Genomic DNA, 19,335 nt, shown 5'->3' with positions numbered 1-19,335 from the left:
TGAGTGATTCCATGCTGTCTCGGGTGGCACAGCTTGGTGCAGATGGTCTGACCAGCCCCTGGGCTTTGTAAGATGGACAGAGCCTACCCAGGAGGTGGCCACACGGGGAGAGGGCTGAGGACTGGGTGGGTAACCTAGAGAAGCAGACTTGGGCTCTGGGGGGCGGGAGGGGCATGGATGTGGAGTCTCCACATCTGTGGGGGCCCCTGGAAGGACAGGGATAGAACCTCTCCTGGGGCCTCCGTGCTCTCTCTGGGGAAACGTGTCTGCTGCAGAGGGTCCTGGTGAGGCTTACAGAGCACTGTACTGGTAGTGCTGGTATTTACAGAACACTTTTGCGTGTATTATCTCATTTCATCCTCCCAACCACCTCCTGGGATCTTAGTTTTGTCCCTTTACAGATACAGAAATTGAAGTCCAAAGAGAAGAAACAGTTGCCCAGGATCCTATAGCTAGTCAGCTGCAGAGCCAGAATTTGAACCTATAAAGTCCCACTTAGAATCCAAGCCCTTACCCTGTTGATGTCTCAATTCTCTGACACCACGCAAGATACTGCATGTAATGTGCTAGAGCCCTCATCCTCCCAGAGCCCCTGGGTTGTTGTTCAGTCGCTCAGTTGTGTCCCACTCTTTCCAACCCCATGGACTGCAGCACACCAGGCTTCCCTGTCCTTAACCATCTCCTGGAGTTTGCTCAAACTCACGTCCATCAAGTTGGTGATGCCATCCAACCATTTCATCCTCTGTCGTCCCCTTCTCCTCCTACCTTCAATCTTTCCCAGCATCAGGGTTTTTTCAAATGAGTCAGTTCTTCGCGTCAGGTGGCCAAAGTTTTGGAGTTTCAGCTTCAGCATCAGTCCTTCCAATGAATATTCAAGACTGATTTCCTTTAGGATTGAGTGGTTTGATCTCCTTGCTGTCCAAGGGACGCTCAAGTGTCTTCTCCAACACCACAGTTCAAAAGCATCAATTCTTTAGCGCTCAGCTTTCTTTAATGGTCCAACTCTCACATTCATTTATGACTACTGGAAAAATCATAGCTTTGACTATATGACCTTGTTGGCAACATCACCAATTTCTCCTTGTGTCTACAGCGAGTAGGATATGTGCCTGGGGTGTAGGTTTCCACTCGAAATGGTTCCAGCTGAGGAGCCTGTGACAGCCCAAGTTCTAGAAGGTTCGTGACTGCACGGGGATGACCAGAGCCATCCCATGGGTTGGTCATCCTCTGCCCCCGCTCTGCACAGGGAGGGGTCCCCACACCACGGCATCCCACTCCTTGTCCAGCCAAGGAAACTGAGGCCCAGGGACGGAACAGGAACTGCTGGAGACCTCATGGCAGAGCCAATTGGGCCATACACAGAGGATGGATCAACATTTCTTTTTAATTCAGTGGGTTCAGTTAAAAGCTACTTTTTTAATGATTGCCATTGCCTCCGAGAAGAAGCAAGTGATCAGAGTGCTTACTAAAGGTGCTGGGCAGCAAGAGAGTGCGTGAAGGGCACCCTTAAGATATTTCAGAGAGGGACTACCATGGTGGTCCAGTGGGTAAAACTTCCTGCTCCCAATTCAGGGGGCCCCAGTTTGATCCCTGGTCAGGGAGCTAGATCCCATTTGCCACAACTAAAGATTTTGCATGCCACAATGAAAATCAAAGATCCACGTGCTGCAGCTAAGACCTGGCACAGTCAAATAAAAAAAAAAAGATCTTTCAGAGAAACAGAGGCATTTTGTTTTTAACTCACTGTCTGGAGATTTGTCCCCATTGAAGTTACTGTTAAAGCAATGTCCTGGTTTCAGCCAGCAACGGGCCTGCCTTCTAGCGAAAAGAGAAGACAGACATGACTCAATGCTGAATATACTTATTTTGAGTACTTATCTGTCTTCCTTACTAAGCTCCTTGGCCAATTTCTCTGCCCTTGAAAGCTCAACACAGTGTCTTGGTGTCAGGAGCCACTGGGACAGTAGTAGGAGTCAGACAATCCCAAGTTTACATGCCAGCTCCACCACTCACCAGCTGTGGGATCTCAGACAGGCTCTCAGCCTCCTGAGCTTCGGTTTTCCTGTCTGTAAAACAGGGATTGTCACAAACTATCACGCTGGATCTCTGTGGTGATCAAGGGAGAAGATTGGCTGAAAAGACTTCATAAACTCTAAAGGGTCATGCCTGAGAGAATGGTTACTGGTGCTCAGGGAAGGCTTGCTGTATTCAGTAAAATTTAATTTTATATATTAAAACAGTACTGCATAAAAAGCTACTTTGGGGGCACAGAGGGCCCATTTATGAAATTCATTCCCAGTTACTGCAGGCAATGAGAGGTATGGATAGTGTGGAAAACAACACTTCTGTAGGAGATACTCCCTTCTCGATTCCAGCAACAGTTCTCACCGTGAACCACCCAGTTCTTCCATCCTTTATTCAGTCCCTCCTGAGGACTAGACCACTGGTCCCCAGGTATGAGAGGGTCCCCACTGCCAGTCTCCCCCAAACCCCTCTCGATTCTAGCTGTGACATGTTCGTTCGTTGGTTGGTTTGCTCAGAGCATGTGGCAGAGTCACCGGCAAGAAGCGTCAAACAGATTACAGGGTCCCACCCCCAGAGCTCCTGATCCAGTAGGTTCCAGGGATGAGGCTGGAGAATCTGCCTCTCAAACAGGATCCCAGGTGTTGCTGAGGCTGCTGATCTGGGGACCCCACTTTGAGAACCTACAGCACACTCGGTACTTACTATATGTTAGGCGCTGGGCTCAGGGAGGAGGTAGGAAAGGGGTATCACAGCTTGGCTTGGTGTGTCAGTGCCACCTCCCCCAGGAAGCCTCCCTTGACATGACTCCCTTCCCCACCCCCGTCCCAGTTTGGGCTGGGGCCCCTCTGTGCTCCCTCCACATCCTCTGTGGATGTGCACTGGTTTATTCTGGAACAGCCAGGTACTCCCTTGTCACTGTCAGCTGAAGGGGTGCTATTGCTGTGTCGGTCACCCCTTTGGCAGGCACCCTCTTGAGTTTTGACATTTTCCCAGCCTCATCAAGTGAGGCTCAAAGGGCAGAGGAAGGGGAAAGTAAGGTCCCAGGTATGTCTATTTCCTAAACATCTGTGAGTCATCCCTAAGCCAGCTCAGTTGGCTAATTTAAGATAATCTCATGAAGGTAAGGGGGTGATGGAGGAGGGGCAGGAAGTTAATAGACAGTGAGCCCCGGTTACGAGGCTGGCGTGGGTTAACCCTATGAAGTCCTGCAAGGGAAGGGATGGTGTGGTTTCACTGTCATCACACAGATGGCACCATTCGGGCTCAGAGACGGTGAGCAGCCTGTCCACGCAGCTAATGAAGTCGAGTCAGGCGCTCTCCCCACTGCTGCATTGACATTGTGAGTATGTCACGAGCAGGTCTGAACCTTCCCTTTACCTGTGCTGGGGTGAGGTGGCTTTTCTTAAGGCAGAAGCCGCTGCACCCACTCTGTACTGGGCTGGTAACTTGTCACCGTGAAGCACAAGAGCTCCGAAGGTGGTGGTGGTGACAGTGATTGCGTCAGCGCCTGCTCCAGGCTCGCTATTCCCACCAAGGCTGTGACTCATGCTCATGTGCTTAGAATAAACAGGCTCAGCCTCGGCAGAAGAGTCCACGGGGAATCTGCCACCCTCACCTGGTGCACCCTGCGCATGCCACCTCCTCACCATTGGCCCCAGTGGGGCTCCAGCAATGCTTCCTGCCCCCTGCTCAGCTTCCCAGAATGCCTTGGGCCTGGGAGGAAATTAACAATTGTGTTGGTACTCCGAGCTTTATGCTATGTAATGAGTAACAGTTGTAATTAATGTTTAACACGTGTGAACAGCAGGTCTGCAGAGAGGAGGGGGAGGGTTTAAACAGAGAACTGGGATCACTCACTTCCTTTGGCTGATATGTTACCGAGGGACAGGTTTTTCCAGTTGGTTTTTCTGTTTGACATATGAATGAATTCATTTAGTAACCTTAAAAAAAAAAAAAAGAAAAGAAAAACACTGGTGTTTCATAGCTTTGGCTTGCCTGCTAATTATGTTGATAGAAATGTTTCTTCTTCGAGTGCCTTTGTCTCCTGTGTGGAAAAAACCCCAAAGGTTTAGTAGAATGTCTTTGCTCTCTCTTCTGCTTGGCAAGACAGAGGTCTTCATGTAGATAGAGGTTTTAAGTTCTGTGAGGTCAGAGACTCGGCGGGCCTTGTTGACACATAGGTCCCCACCTTAGATCAGTGCCTGGCAGGTAACGAACACACAAGTATTTATTAAATTATTGAGTAAATTAGGTCTCAGGAAAACCAACCCCAAGTTCTCTTGAGGGGTATCACACAGCCTGCTCAGACAGAGATGGTATGTTTTCACATCACTTTTTCAAGCTGTACACCTGTCTTCTCTTCAAATGAGGAAGAGGGGCCTGCACAAAATAGGGGCATTTGTGAGTGGCTGGTGATGGCTGTGGTTGCTGCCCTTGGTCTGAACTAGAAGCCGAGAGTGTGTCCCTGAATGTTGGAGGATTGGCCCGCGAATCTGCCTGCCAGGTTGTGGGTGGGTAGACTGGTGTGTCAGTAGGTGGCAAGCAGGGCCCTGAGAGCCAGGCACCTGTCCCCTTCTGTCGTTCCTCTCCTGTAATTCCATCTATGGATAGGCAGCAGCAGAAACATAATGAGCAGCTGGGTTGAGGTTTGGGGGTTCCTGGGAGGGAAGACTCGTTTCTACACGTACCCAGCCTGCTTCCTGCACATCCTCTGAGGCTTGTGGATGGGGGAAGTCCCTCTCCCAGGCCCCAGGACTGATTCTAAGTGTCTCTGGGTGTCTGCAGGTGAAAGTGTTAGGAGACACACTGCATTAGATCTGAGTGGGCATTCTCCATCTGACAGGGAGCCCAGCCCAGAGCTAGCAGAGCTGCAGGGTCTAGATTTAAGCCCCTGGGCTGTCACTTGCTAGCAGGGTGACCTGGGTCAAACGGCCTGTTTCGTCATCTGTAAAACCAGGTGGTAATTTGAATTGGTGCCAGAAGTCGGGGGCACAGTGCGTGTTCAGTGGACGCTGGCTTTTGGTATCTTTATCATCACTACTGTTTTTGAGAACCTGTTACACTGTAGATAGGATTTGTGCTGAACTTGTTAGAGGCCCCTAGGATTCCAAGTTCAAGTCTAGCTGTTGACATGGGACAGTCCCTTTCGCAGCTGGTCATTTCTCATTTCTAAAATGAGTTATGATGGTGGAGATGGCTTGCTTTGGCAGCTGTAAAGGCCTCTGCATTTAGGTCATTTTGTCATTTTCATCAGGATTTATCCCTACTTTTCCTGCAGCCAAGCAGCAGCCCTCGGGGTGGGGTCTTTGCACCGGGCAGCCACATCCATGTTTCCCTTTTGGGGTGCAGACTAGGAGGATAAAGGCATGCTCACTCGTGCCAGGCCCTCCTTCCCCAGTCCAGGCTTGGGTGTACATGCATGGACAGCATTCCTGGAACCCAGATGGCATTCCTGGAGCCCAGGCGGCTTCCAGGCGCCTACCTCACCGGCTTCCCCATGCCCTGCTTCTCGGGAAGTCACCACTACCCCCTCTTATAATAAGGAACTTCTGTTCTCAGGCACTGCCCTTGAGATATGGCAGCACGGTGTCCTGGGGCCTGCATGTACCTGTGAGGGGAACACAGAGGCCTGTTATTGGTGATCCTAAAAGAGCCAGCCAAACATGTGCTGAGCTGCCCATTGTCTCACAACCTATCTGCAGGTACAGCCTTCACTCCCTGGGGAGAGGAGAGAGTGAGGCCTGCTCTTGAACTGCAGGGGAGAAGGGGGCTTCATCTCTCTGGGCCTTAGTTTCTCCACCTGTAAGATGGAAATTCTAATGCTTGTCTATGAGGAACAAGCGAGATGATGCAGAACATATGTTTAGAAAGTTGAAGCAGCGGAGGACCATTGTTGGGAACAGAGTTTTAGTCAAGTAGGAGCGCTTGTGCATTGTCATGAAAGCTCCCATAGACTCTGGTCATGGGGGCCCCACCTCCCCAAATCAATGCAGGGTCTCCCTCCTTGCCCCCTCTTGGGGGCTCACGACTGCCTGGGCTACAGCCCCTTATATGCCTCTTCACCCCTGCCCTCCCCACTCCACACCTGTGCCCTCTACCAAAAACCGGCCAGAGCCAAGGCCAGCAGTGTGCAGGAATCAGCACCCTAGACTGTGTGGAAAGGGTGCTGTGTGCACCTTCGTTCTGGTCTCTCTGCCCTTGTGTTTTCAAAGTAATAGGATATCCATGAACAAACACCAGACCTGGAACACCGTCAGGCCTCTCCTGTCAGCCCCGTATTTGTTCCCTCCTCATCCTCATGGGGCCTTAAAAGGCCTCTTCAGCACCTGAAAGCTCTGTGCACAGAGTTTTGTTTTCAGTTCTCTAATCCTTGTTGCCCCTGCGTAAGGGACTCTGTCCTGTGCTGGAGAACTGGGGAGGCCGGAGGCCAGCCAAAAAGATGCAGCCACTGATCCACAGGCCCCACCTGGGGACCCAAGGCCCTAGGTCCCCTTCACTTCCTTCCAATTCCCTGTGAATCATCCTTAGGGGCCAACATCCATACTCATGGTCAGCCCGGAGGACTCAGGGATGTTTGGCAGGCTGTCAAGTCTTCTCTCCCTGCCTGGCCTAGAGAAAGGCACTCCTAGAGCACCCCTAGGTGAGGGGAGGCTGCCCGGGCTTTCATCCCAAAGCACAGCGTCAGGGGCTGGGGGCTGGCGCCCCCTGCCTGGCATGATGGCCTGCTCCTCTCTGCTGGGCAGTCTACTTGCCCGGTCCAAGCCCCGTTCATAAAAACATAAAATCCCACCAACCTCCTCATTTTGTTGTGAGGGTCAGAGAATGTCACATCAGGTCCTCACATATGCCTGCCTGTGAACAGGAAGCGCTCAGTAAAGGTCAAGTCATTTTTCAAAACTATTTTAAAATGATTTGAGGAGGGAGTCCAGCTCCTAAGTTTCCTTTCTTGATTGATGAATGAGGTTTTTTTTTGGACCTGCTGACCATAAATTTGGGTGGAGATTCATTCACTCAATAGAGTCTAAGCATTGACATCAGGCACTATCCTAGGCACTGGGAATTCAGCTTTAAAAAAACAGAACATGTCTTGTCTTCTTGGAGCCTCCACCTTAAGAATTTCAGCGCAGGCTGGAGAAAGTGGTTTCTGATACAAGGCACTCAATCCTCCTGAGTAAATGAGAAGGAGCTGCTCTGAGCGTGGAGTGGCCATGGGGAGAAGGGACCACCATGTACAGGGGCCCTGCCTGGGCTTTGGTATGTCCTCTCTTACTAATCACCTCCATAATCCTTTATGGTATAGGCCTTGTCAGCCCTGTTTTATAGAAGTGGCAGCTAAGGCTCAGAGAGGTTTGAAAACTTACCCAAAGTCACACAGTAGTGGCAGAGGCAAGATTCAAAGCTGGATCTTCCTAACTGCAGAGTCCATACCCTCTCCATGACGCTGAGCTGCTGCGGTTCTTCTGTCCTCTGGCCTTGTTGCAGCCCATGGACTGCGTGTCAGGCACAGAGAACTTCAGGAGAGGCTAAGGCATGAGGCCTCATCTCCATCTGGTTCTGAGAAGACACCTATGTATGTATCATATGGACTGGGGTGGGGTCAGACAATGCCTTAGACAGGGAGGCGGGGTTCAGGAAAGGAGAAAGGCATTCCTTTCTCCCGGGGCCTGCGTACGTGTACGTTGCTTCAGTCCTGTCTGACTCTTTGTGACACCAGGCTCCTCTGTCCATGGGACTGTCCAGGCAAGAATGCTGGAGTGGGTTGCCATGCCCTCCTCCAGGGGATCTTCCCCACCCAGGGATCGAACCCATGTTGCTTTTGTCTCCTTCATTGGCAGGCAAGTTCTTTACCACTAGCGCCATAGGGGAAGCCTTCCACCTTGGGTGGTCTTGACAAAAGTTGCCCCCAGGAGGCAGCATTAAAGCTGAACTTTGAAAAATGGCTAGGATTTTTGCACTCAGAGATAGTGAAGAAAGGGATTCTCCAGGGCAGACACAGCAGAGCAGAGGCCTGGAAGCAGGGAGATGAGGGATGGGGGACCAGCTATTCTTTGTGACTGGAGCCGAGGGGTGGGTGTGAAACCCAGAAGGGTTGTCACCAAGTCACCAAGGGCCTCAAGCACCAGAGTGAGTTCTCTGTCCTTTCCTGTCCTGGGGACCTAGGAGCTAGCAAGGGTTTCTGGACCCAGAGAGCTGTGCTTTACAGGCTTATGGGAATTTGGGAACCTGATCTCTTTGGCTAGCCCTGAATGATAAACAGGAAGGAGCCAGATCTAGAAGGAACATATTTATTTCATCTAAGCAAACATTTACTAAGTACCACCTCTATGCCAAGCACTGTATTCAGTTTAGGGGCTGACAAGATATTGGAGAGGAAAATAAGTCATAGGTATTGTCCCCCAGAGAACCCCATGGGCTGCCAGGGGAGGAGTGGCTGGGGGCTTGCTGAACTACAAGAGAAGGGTGGAGTGCTGTGAGCTGTACTGGAGGAGGGAAGTTCTCAGAAGGCGGGATGGGGAGGTTTTGTGGAAGGCAGGCTTTTGTGCCAGACCTTGGAAGCTTCTAGACATCATACAGTTGGGGGTCATTTCAAAGACTAAATGAGGGAGATGTAATGCCTGCCTGGCCGTCCCTGTCACTTTGCTCTGAGACCCAGATGGTAACCCCCTCCCTTCACCCATAGGATGGCAGGGTTGTCGTGAGGGTTAGAGCTAGTTGGGTGCTTGTTAACACTGACCCAACTTCAGGACTAATTGATATAAAATCTATAATACAAGTAGGAGGGGACCACCAACAGCAAAGGCTAACCTGGGTGGAGGAAAGGCCTCCCAGGAGATCTGAGCTGGGTCTTAAAGATCTCATCAGATCAGAGCTTTGGAAGGACATCTAGGGCATCATGAAGGGCCACCTCACCTGCCTTGGAGACAGAGGCTGGTGGAGCCGTTAACTGGACCACCTCTCCCACTGCCACCAGGGCTCTGGTCCCGTCATCGCACCAAATACGAAGGGCTCCAGAGGCCTGGTCCTGCCCGCCTGAGTCTCCCCTCCCTCCAGCAGAACCCTGACTTCCGTTTCTAATTGCCTATAGGTGGAATTAATTAGATATTGTCATTCTAACAACTCACAGGGGTGGTATATTTTTTCTCTAAATGCAGATATTCTTTTGAGGGCTGTGTCTTCCTTTATCTTTTACAGAAAATCACTAAATTAAAAGAATTGCCTTTTAAAATTGCAGATTAAAGAGAAACTTAATTAGAAGGAATGAAAGCAGTTGTGTTTGGAGCTTTTGTTCTTAACATTTTTTTTTCCCTTGTGCTGCTGAATCACTGCGCTTGGAGTTTGTATATTTTTATTTTAGGTGGAATGATTTGCCTAATTAAGCCTGTCATTCATCACCACCTGTTCCCTCTAAAATATATGCCTATATTATTAAGCTTGCAAGCGAATGTATAAATTAATTCAGTGGGGAATGGCAGTGTTGACTGGGACGTTATTAGGTTTTATCCAATTTATCTGGTATGAAAACTGATATTTTCCCCCAGTAAAATGAAACAGCAGCTCATTAAGTTTCTTCATTCAGTCATTCTTTGAGCACCTATTATGTTGTGGTCAGGTACTAAGGCTGGGGGAATGGGGGAAAATATGGTGTAGCCCCTGCTCTTGAGGGGCTCATGGGGAGCCAAACAAAGAAACTGGCCATTAGGGTACCATAGGCTGAGATCAGAAAACTAAGATCACGGCATTCGGTCCCATCACTTTATGGCAAATAGATGGGGAAACAATGGCAGTGAGAGACTTTATTTTCTTGGGCTCCCAAATCACTGCAGACATGAAATTAAAAGACACTTTTTCCTTGGAAGAAAAGCTATGACCAACCTAGACAGCATATTAAAAAGCAGAGACATTACTTTGCCAACAAAGGTCCATCTAGTCAAAGCTATGGTTTTTCCAGTAGTCATAAATGGATGTGAGAGTTGGACTATAAAGAAAGCTGAGCGCTAAAGAATTGATGCTTTTGAACTGTGGTGTTGGAGAAGACTGTTGAGAGTCTCTTGTGCTGCAAGGAGATCCAACCAGTTGATCCTAAAGGAAATCAGTCCTGAACATTCGTTGGAAGCACTGATGCTGAAGCTGAACCTCCAATATTTTGGCCACCTGATGCAAAGAACTGACTCATTGGAAAAGACCCTGATGCCGGGAAAGATTGAAGGCCGGAGAAGGGGTCGATAGAGGATGAGATGGTTGGATGGCATCACCGACTCAATGGACATGAGTTTGAATAAGCTCCAGGAGTTGGTGATACATAGGAAAGCCTGGCATGTTGCAGTCCATGGGGTCACAAATAGTCAGACACAACTGAGCTACTGAACTGAACTGAGGCTGAGATCAAGGTGAGTCTGGGAAGGGGGTGAAGCCAGGGAGGGCTTCCTGGAAGAGGTGACTCCTAAAGAACAAGTGGAGTCAGTCAGGTGGATGAGGAGAAAGGCAAGAGTTCTAATGATTCACACAAAGAACACAGCCTGGAGGGCGGCATGGTGAGACCTGAGACTAGATAGGTTGCCAGGTTGTTGGTCTTGAGAACCTGCGTTCCTTCCATGATCATGTTGCATGCTCCATGCCTCTCTTCTTAGCTTCTGGGCCAGGAGGTGTGTAGTAGGATTTTATACTGGCAGAAATTCCCAGATTCCGATTTAGCCAGTGGAGCACCCAGATTGTCCTGGGTGAAAGTGCCTTACAGTTCATCTAGTCCCTCACTCTTATCTGCCTCTGGCAGAACTAAGCCTAGAACCTTGTCTCCCACCTACCCCTTCCCACACCCCCACTCTGCTACCCCTGGGGCACCATTCACCACTTGGGGCCAGAGGCCTGCTGCACTGTCCCTGTCTCCATTCTCTCCATTCCCCCAAACCAGAAAGTTAGCAGACGGGAGGCTTCATGGGAAAGTGCACACTGGTCCCGTTCTCCCTGACCCCACCTCCCACTGTGCCCCGATCTCCATCGCAGTGCGGTATTGCACAGGAGTCTTCCCCAACTTGCCCCGTGAGTAGTCAAGTCCTGTTGGAGTCATCTCCAATGTCCCTGTCATCACTGAGGGATTCAGCCTCCATCACCTTCCCTATCTCTCTGCCTCCAGGGTCACCCTTCAACCCTCTCTCCATCAGCAGTCAGAGAGGTCTTTAAAGCCCAGTCTGAAGGATGGCATTCCTTGATTCAACCCACTCATAGGATCAAGTCCCAGCTCTTTAGAAAGGTGACCAGACCCTCATCTGTCTACCTGATCCCAGTGCTTGCCCCTGCCCAACGTCACCCATCCAGGGCTTTGCAAGTTAGGTGGCTCAGGTCAGAACTTGCTTTACCTCTCTCTCACACCCCCTCCCAGGACGGTACCCCATTTGATCGGTTGCCCTGAGGGCTGGTGTGGCTCCCTGCAAGCTCTGACTGGGGAGCTGGGCTACTGGGAAGCCGGGGGAAGGCCCGTGGTGACATGTGTGTGGGGGCCCCTGCTCTGAACATCACCCCTTTATCACCACTGTGAAAGCTCAGCTCATCAGCTGGATGGAGGAGGATGTTTGTTTCTCAGATATCCAACCGCAGGACCTGTCCCCTAAAAGGGCCTTGAGGTCATTGCCACCTGGCTGTCTGTCCCCGTGGTTGGACACAGGACAGAACTGTAGCCAGAGAAGAGGGCAGGGAGCCTCCAGGTGGGTCCTCACTCTGCCCCAGTCCTGGCATTGTAGGCTGTGGGCGTCTGGAGGTTGGGGCTTGGCCTCTGTCGTGTTTTCTCACAGAGCTTAGGGTTTTCTGTGAGCCTTCTTCACCTGGACTTGCCAGCCCCATCCTCCAACGCTCAGGCCTAAAGCCAGTAGTGACCTTGACCCTCTGTCTCTCTCTCCCTCCATTCTGAAGACATATACAAGTCCGATTCTCAGTCACTTCCATCCACCTCTCCAATGCCAGCCCGTCCTACAGGAGTTTACTCACTGCTTGGCTTTGCTCCTCGTCCATCTCACTCTCTCTCTCTTTTTAACAAACTTTTGTTTTTTTAAGAGTAGTCTTAGGTTCACAGCAAAATAGAGATGAAATTATGGAGAGTTCCCATAGACCCACATTCTCTGTCCCTTTTCAGCCCAGCAGTCCTGTTAAAGAGTACCAGGTCGAAAGCTTTCCCCATCAGAAGTCAGAATGGCTCTTCATTTTTCTCAGAATAAAACCAAAGTCCTTCTCAGGGTCCACAAAACCCCCAACCATGTGGTCCTGCTCCTTCCCACTCCCCTGGGGCTCAAATCCCACCCAGTTCAATCCACTCCAGTTGCCCTGGGCTGTGTTGTTTCTCAGTCACCCTCAGCCCATTCCTAAAGTCAAGGGCCTTGAATCTGTTCTTCCTTCTCCCCAGAATGTCCTTCCCCCAGACGTCCACGCTGCTCTGCCCCCTTCCTCCAGGCATTTGTTCAGATGCTGTGCTTTGAGAGGCCTGCCTTGTCCTGCTTTCCTTTTCTCCTGAGCACTTAGCCCCAGCCGGTATGCTGTGGATCTGACTTACTTTACTTGTTGTCTCTCAGACCCTGAACTCCAGAAGTGGGGATTTCTGTTTTGCTCAGTGCTGTTTTCCCCAACTGTGAACTAAGCCTGGCCCACGTGAACAGGAGTCTAGAAGGGACAGCCTGCCAGACCCTGCTGCAGTCACGAGAGTGACCAAACACGTGGGTCCAACCTGTCTCGAGCCTTCCGTTGGCAGGAACCCCCCTCCCCGCTGTTTTCTGTAGTGATTAATAGAGCAGCCTGTCTCAGAGGGATGGAAATGCTTCGCTGCCCTGATGGATGATCTGGCTCCGTGGCTGAGACGCACAACGAGTTCATTCACCATCCTCAGTGGTCCATAGACCGCACATCACCACCGTCAGGGCAGGAGTTTCCCACCACCTTCCGTGAACATGAGGTTGATTGCTGTGTAGCTGGGGTCGGAGGATGACTCGCCACGTCCGTGCTTGCTGGGTGGGGCTGGGGAGATTTCCAGCATTGTGTGTCTGTGGGCCTGTAGCTGGACGTGGCCTTGGGTACACGGTTCCGCAGGCCCTGGCCCAGTTTACTCAGCACTCAGTATATGTTGGGCCAATCAAATGTAATCCCTCATCTGATTCCCACAGCAGTCAGTATGATAAGAAATAGGGCTTCAGAGAAGTGGAGTGGCTTAGCCAAGGCACACAGCAGGTCATGGCCAACTTCAGAGGGGGACTTAGGGCAGTTCGGAGGCTTCTGTGAAGTACTTAGTATGTGTCCATATTGAGTAGGCATGATAATAGTAATGAAAACAACCCTTTATGATAGCATTTACTGAGCACAGACTAGCTACACGCCAGGCGCTCTGCTAAGATGGCTGTTCATCCCCTGGCAGACTCTTCACAACAGCCCCACGAGTTGGGTACGGTTGTCATCCCTAGTTTTCAGATGAGGCAACCGGAAGCCCATAGACATGACTTGCAAGGTGGACTGCTGGTCTCTACCAACACTTCTGGCAACTCCAATTTTGTTGGTTTTTAAATATTTATTTAGTTGCGGTATGCAGGATCTTTCACTGTGGCACAAGGGCTCCAGAGCACATGGGCTCAGTAGTTGCAGAATGCAGGCTTAGTTGCCCCGAGGAATGTGGGAAGCTTAGTTCCCTGACTAGGGATCAAACCTGCATCCCCTGCACTGGAAGGTGAATTCTTAACCACTGGGCCACCAGGGATGTCCTAGTAACTCCAGTTTTAGCTCAGTATTTTCCACTCTTTGTGGGGTGTCTCCAGGGTCCTGCCCTCCAAAGGTACCTCCCCAGCCCATGGGGTGAAGGGATGCTCCTGCAGGTCCAGGGCTGGAAAGAAGGCACATTGGAGGGCCCATCCCACTGTGCTGGGCACTACTCCAGCCTCACCTGGGGGCTAGTCCAGGACGGGGCTGGCTGTGTGGAGGGCCCACACGGTGGGGTGAGTATAGAGGAGCAGACGGCTGTGATGCAACACACCCCTCAACTGGAACTCTCTGGTTGTCCCAGGAGGAAGGGGGCAGATGTGGCCGGTGTAGCCCTGTGTCGGGGGGGAAGGTAGGAGAATGGAGGAGGAGAGGAGCCACTTGGAGGCAGGTTTTTGGCACAAAATAAAGAAAAACTTTGCCCCTGACAACTGTCTAGGGAGCAGAGCCCCCTCTGGGAGTACCATGGCCCCTTTGATGGAGGTTGCGGGAGGGTTCCTTTGGGGATAAGGCTGAGCTCAGTGGCCTCTGGAGATTCAACCAGCCCCTCGATTGCACCAGTTGATTGTGATGGCTCCTCACATCCTGGTTTGGGAAGCCCACAACTTTTGAGCCATGTCTGTTCATTGCCTGGAGCTCTTCTGCCTGCAAATTGTAAATCATCAACCAACCGTGCTGATTTCCTGGCCCCACTATGTGCCGCCAGTGACTTGTTGGGCTGAGCTCTGGGTAACCAGGTAACCGTGCTCTTTCTCTCTCCCCCACAGCCCAGTTTAATGGCAGCGAGAAGCGGCAGTCATCCCCCTCACCTTCCCGGGACCGGCGGCGCCAGCTTCGAGCTCCCGGAGGGGGCTTCAAGCCCATCAAACATGGGAGCCCTGAGTTCTGTGGGATCCTGGGAGAGAGAGTGGATCCTGCTGTGCCACTGGAGAAGCAAATGTAAGTCTTCAGGGAGCAAAGCTCAGTCTCAGTGACCAGTTCACGGAGTCACTGTCGATGCTCATAGAAGGCTGAGGCCGCTGTCAAGTCTGTCCAGCCAGGATTAAAGCACACCTCTCCTGACTCCTGGCCCTGTGCTTCCTCTCTCTCCTCTGTATCACCTGCCTGCCTTCGGATGGCTAGTAGGAAGGACAGTGGGATCGTCCACATGGTGTTCTGCTTACTTTTGTATCCTCCTTTCTAGTTTCATCATGCAGCAAGTGAGCTTTTAAAAAGCTAAATGTATATTAAACCCTCCTGCCTGATTGCATATTAGCTTTATTTTATAGCAGGAGTGATGTTTTTGCCCCACATCCCTGGAAGCTCAGGTGGTAAAGAATCTGCCTGCCATACAGGACCTGGGTTCGATCCCTGGATTGGGAAGATCCCCTGAAGAAAAGAATAGCTCCCCACTCCAGTACTCTGGCCTGGAGAATTCCATGGACAGAGGCTACAGTCCATGGGGTTGCAAAGAGTTGGGCACGACTAACTAACACATACACATGCTAAATCCTGCTGCCTATTAGCTTTAGTTTATAGCAGGAATGATCTTTTTGCCCCACATCTGCTTGATCTTAGTTGGGCAAGACCTTGGCACTCTTGATTTGGGTTTCCCCCAGAGAGTTCCCAGCTTTAATCAGCATTCGAGTCCCATCCCTGCTGCCCCTTGCCCCCCTGCTTCTCTGCAACATTCTGGTCAGTGTTGTCTCCATCCTCTTGACCGAGATGGTCATCTCCTTTCTCTGATGGGGTCTTGGGTCCCTGCTCTGCTCTGAAACCTTCCATGGTTCCCCATCGCCTCCAGGATAAAATCCCACCTCCCAGAATTGCCACTCACTTTGTGAATTGTTCCACATACCTGCCCTAGAGTAAGTGTCTCCTGGAACTTAACAAAGCACATCCTGGATCCCATGCTCATACCATCAGGTGTATCGCCCTCTTCACAAGTAAATGTGGGGTAAGTGGGATTATCATCTTACTGCAAAATGAGAAAATCAGGACCCCAAGAGATGTGGAGCCTTGGCTAGGATCTCCTGGCTCAGAGTGCTGAGGCAGGATTTGAATTCTGTGACTTGACCCCACACCTTCCTCTCACTTCCCTCTTGTATGTAATTTTCCCTCACCCTTAGCACGTGACCGGCACAGAGTAGGCACTCAGTAAGGCCAGGAGATTAGCTGACACCCAGCGGGTTCCTTGTGAGACCTTGTCGAGTGCATCATGCACTATATTAGTCTCCACCCAGGGGATTCTGGTCTCGCCTGGCCGGCAGTGCATCCCTCACAGGAAATGCTCCCTTGCTGAGCAGGATGCAGAGTTCTCCGAATGATGTCATGCGCTCGTGTGCCCTTTTTTAAGCGTGTGCTGCAGCCTCCTTTGTGACAGCCCTGCGCCTGCTGCACAGAGCACATGGGGGGAGGGGGGAGGGGTAGGCTCCCAGCAGGTGTCGTGTTAATCTCTTACGTCTCACAGCCACACAGATTGGGTGGCAGGTTTTGCTTATTTCTGATCAGACTGTGCGCTTTTTAATCAACAAACAAAATATAATCCAGAGAAGCCTGGGAGCTATTCAGCGTGCATCCTGACCCAGGTCTGCCTGTGGTCAGCGGCCCAGCCTCCCCTCTGCCCACACCCAGATGGAACTTCATGAGCCCCGTGAGGGCAGGTCTGCCTTTCCTTTCCTGTTCCCACCCAAAAGGCCCTCAGCCAAATCGAGTCATGGCTGGCTTTTCCTCCCCATAATCTCATCTCCCTGGGATTATTCCAGCTTGCTAGAGGCCTGCCTCATCACCCAAGAGGTAGGGTGGTGGGCTTAGGTAAGATCCCACTTCCAGCAGAGCCCGAGGACCCAGGACCCAGGACCCAGGCCGAGAGGTTCACTGTATCCCACCCAGGCTGATGCTGCCTCGGAATTTAGTAGGCACTTCCAATTCCCGACTTCTCCCCACCCTAGTGCAGGGGAGAGGGAAGGTAGGCGCACTGAGCAGGTGCCCCAGTCTTAGAGGGTTGTTAGGGATGGGCAGTCACACTTCTGCCCAGGCACCCAAACTACTCGCTGGCCCTCCTGGGACAGTGGAAAGGCTGCTCAGGTACTAAGGGCTGACTGCTCCCCAGCCTCCTAGAGGCAGCACACCGCCCGCTCCATTCAGCATTATTATTACCATCAGCACTTGAAAGTGTCCTAGTCATGAACTTCTTGGTGGTATTGTTCAGTCACTCAGTCATGTCCAACTCTTTGTGACCCCATGGACTGCAGCACTCCAGAGTTCCCTGTTCTTCACCATTTCCTGGAGCTTGCTCAAACTCTTGTCCACTGATTCGATGATGCCATCCAACCATCTCATCTTCTGTCACCCCCTTCTCCTGCCCTCAGTCTTTCCCAGCATTTAGGGTTTCTTCCAGTGAGTCAGCTCTTTACATCAGGTGGCCAGAGTTTTGGAGCTTCAGGTTTAGCATCAGTCCTTCCAGTGAATATTCAGGCTTGATTTCCTTTAGGATTGACTGGTTTGATCTCCTTGCTCTCCAAGGGACTTTCAAGAGTCTTCTCCAGCACCACAGTTCTAAAACATCAATTCTTAGGTGCTCAGCCTTCTTTATGAACTTCTTAAAACAAATAAATAAATAAATCTTGACTAGACATCCCCATCTGACCCCAGCCCCTGTTGGGAATGTAACCTCCATGAGGGCAGGAACTTGTCTGGGTCACCATTGCGTGCCCAGTGCCTAGATTGGTGCCTGGCACATAATAGGTGCTCGGTGAATAGGTAGCTGTCCCCTCGGTGAACAGAGTCCCCACAGAGCAGTCAGTGCATTCGCTCTCCCTTCCATTACCTCCCATTCTCTCATCCACCCCAATCTGCTTCCCTTTTCTGCCCGGGTAACCAGCTGACCTCTTCTGACCCCTGTGGCAGCCAGCACATTAGACGGCTCCCTCCTTCTAAGACGCTCTCTGCTCCCGGTTTTCCTCTGCCTCCCCCGCCAGCTCCTCACCTCAAGCTGACCTGAAGGTTATACTGTCCAGGGCTCGGCCTCCCCCTCCAGCTCCTCACCTCAAGCTGACCTGAAGGTTATACTGTCCAGGGCTCGGCTTCCAGCTACGTGCTCTCCCTGGGTAGTCTCCTCAGGATGCTGGTGGTGAGTCACCAGTTCGCATCCCCAGCCCACACCTCTCCCAGAACTCCTAACTCCTACGGCCAGCTGCCTTCTTGGCATCTCCACTTGGCTGACGAATGGGCATCTTAAATTTAACACGTTCAAAACCGGACTCCTGATCTCCTGGACACCCGCTGCTCCCCAGTTTGCCCACCGTCCCCACCCCACCCCAACAGCATCACATCTACCACGTTGCCCAAGCCACAGTCCTGAAGTCATCGTGATTCCTTTATTGGTGTCACACCAGCATCTAGTACGTTACTAACTTCCAGTTTTCCATCCAAACACATCCCGAATCCATCCATTCCTGTCATCTCAGGTCCTCCCATCTGGACCACTGCAGAAGCCTCCTCGCCTGTCTCCTGCTTCACTTCCCCTCTGGCCATTCTTCAGGGTAGCCTGTCTACCCTTTTGTAAAATTGTCCAGAGCAAGTATCTCTTAACATCTCTATTTAAAACTCTCATTGCCTTCCCTATGCTTACAATGAAATCAGACTTCTTCCTGTGGCCCACACGGCCTCGGGGAACTGGGCCCCGCCTCCTGTTCACCCGCATCCTGTCCCACTTCCCACAGTCACAGCACTGAACTGTTCTTGCTACCTTTTTGCTCTGTGAACACCCCAAGCTCATTCCTGCTTCTGGACCTTTGCACTTGGTGCTGCCTCTGCAGTGAACGTGTTTTCTTTGGCTCTTCACATGATTGGCTCCTTCTCAGTGCAGATTCTCAGGTCAAATGTCATCTCCTCGGGGTTGCCCCCCTGTCCATTCATTCCATAGTAGGCACCTCCCTCACCCCAGTCACTGCCTTATCACAAACCCAGAGTTCCTATATAGCAGTTGTCACTATCTGAAATTGTTTCCTGAATCTGTTGGTTGACTTTCTATCTGCCTGCATCAGCCCTTTGAGAACAAGGATATAGTAAGTGGTGAGTAAATAACTGGATGATCTCATGGGTATTGGAGATTAATTAATTAAGATTAATTAATTAATCTTAATTCCCATGGTTCAGGCCTGAGTGGCCAGCTCTACAAAGTCCAGTGCATCCCCAAGATGGCCTCCTGCCTGGATTCTCTTTTCAGTTCAGGCAGGTCCTCCTTGGGCCCAGGGGTTGCCAGCCAGGCCCATCCTGTCTCCTGGTAGCCATCCTCATCCTGACAGTCTGCCCTCTCCCCATCCCCCAGTTGAGTGTCCTTTGCCTCTTCTCTCCCCAACTCCTCCTGTTTCTCCTTTGATCCTCTACCCCGAGTCTCCTGCCTTTCTCTACATGTGGAATGGCTGGAGCAGCTGGGGAAGGAACCAGCAGCTTATCCTGTTTACCCACCAGGGATCACCCTTAACGAGGATCCAGAACCCCCGAGGCCCATCTGCCACCGCCTTTCTTAGAGCCACTTGTCCTGTGCTCTGGGAGTTGGACTCAGGCAGCGCCTCCCTGGAGACTACTTCTTGGCCTTCCCTG

General features: G+C 51.3%; 1 protein-coding gene across 1 annotated transcript in view; it reads left to right on the top strand.

The window, feature by feature from the left end:
* The window catches only part of SHB (SH2 domain containing adaptor protein B), a 135,484-nt gene that overhangs the window by 91,918 nt on the left and 24,231 nt on the right, over positions 1 to 19,335 (top strand). The window contains exon 4 of the mRNA XM_061425716.1: positions 14,517 to 14,688. Within this exon, the coding sequence (XP_061281700.1) occupies positions 14,517 to 14,688 (172 nt within the window). The remainder of the gene's footprint in view (positions 1 to 14,516; positions 14,689 to 19,335) is intronic.

This window comes from Bos javanicus, chromosome 8 (genome assembly GCF_032452875.1).
Source record: "Bos javanicus breed banteng chromosome 8, ARS-OSU_banteng_1.0, whole genome shotgun sequence".
In the NCBI taxonomy this organism is placed as follows: Eukaryota; Metazoa; Chordata; class Mammalia; order Artiodactyla; family Bovidae; genus Bos; species Bos javanicus.
The sequence above is the reverse complement of the archived record's forward strand: the minus strand, read 5'-3'. Positions and strand labels throughout refer to the sequence as shown.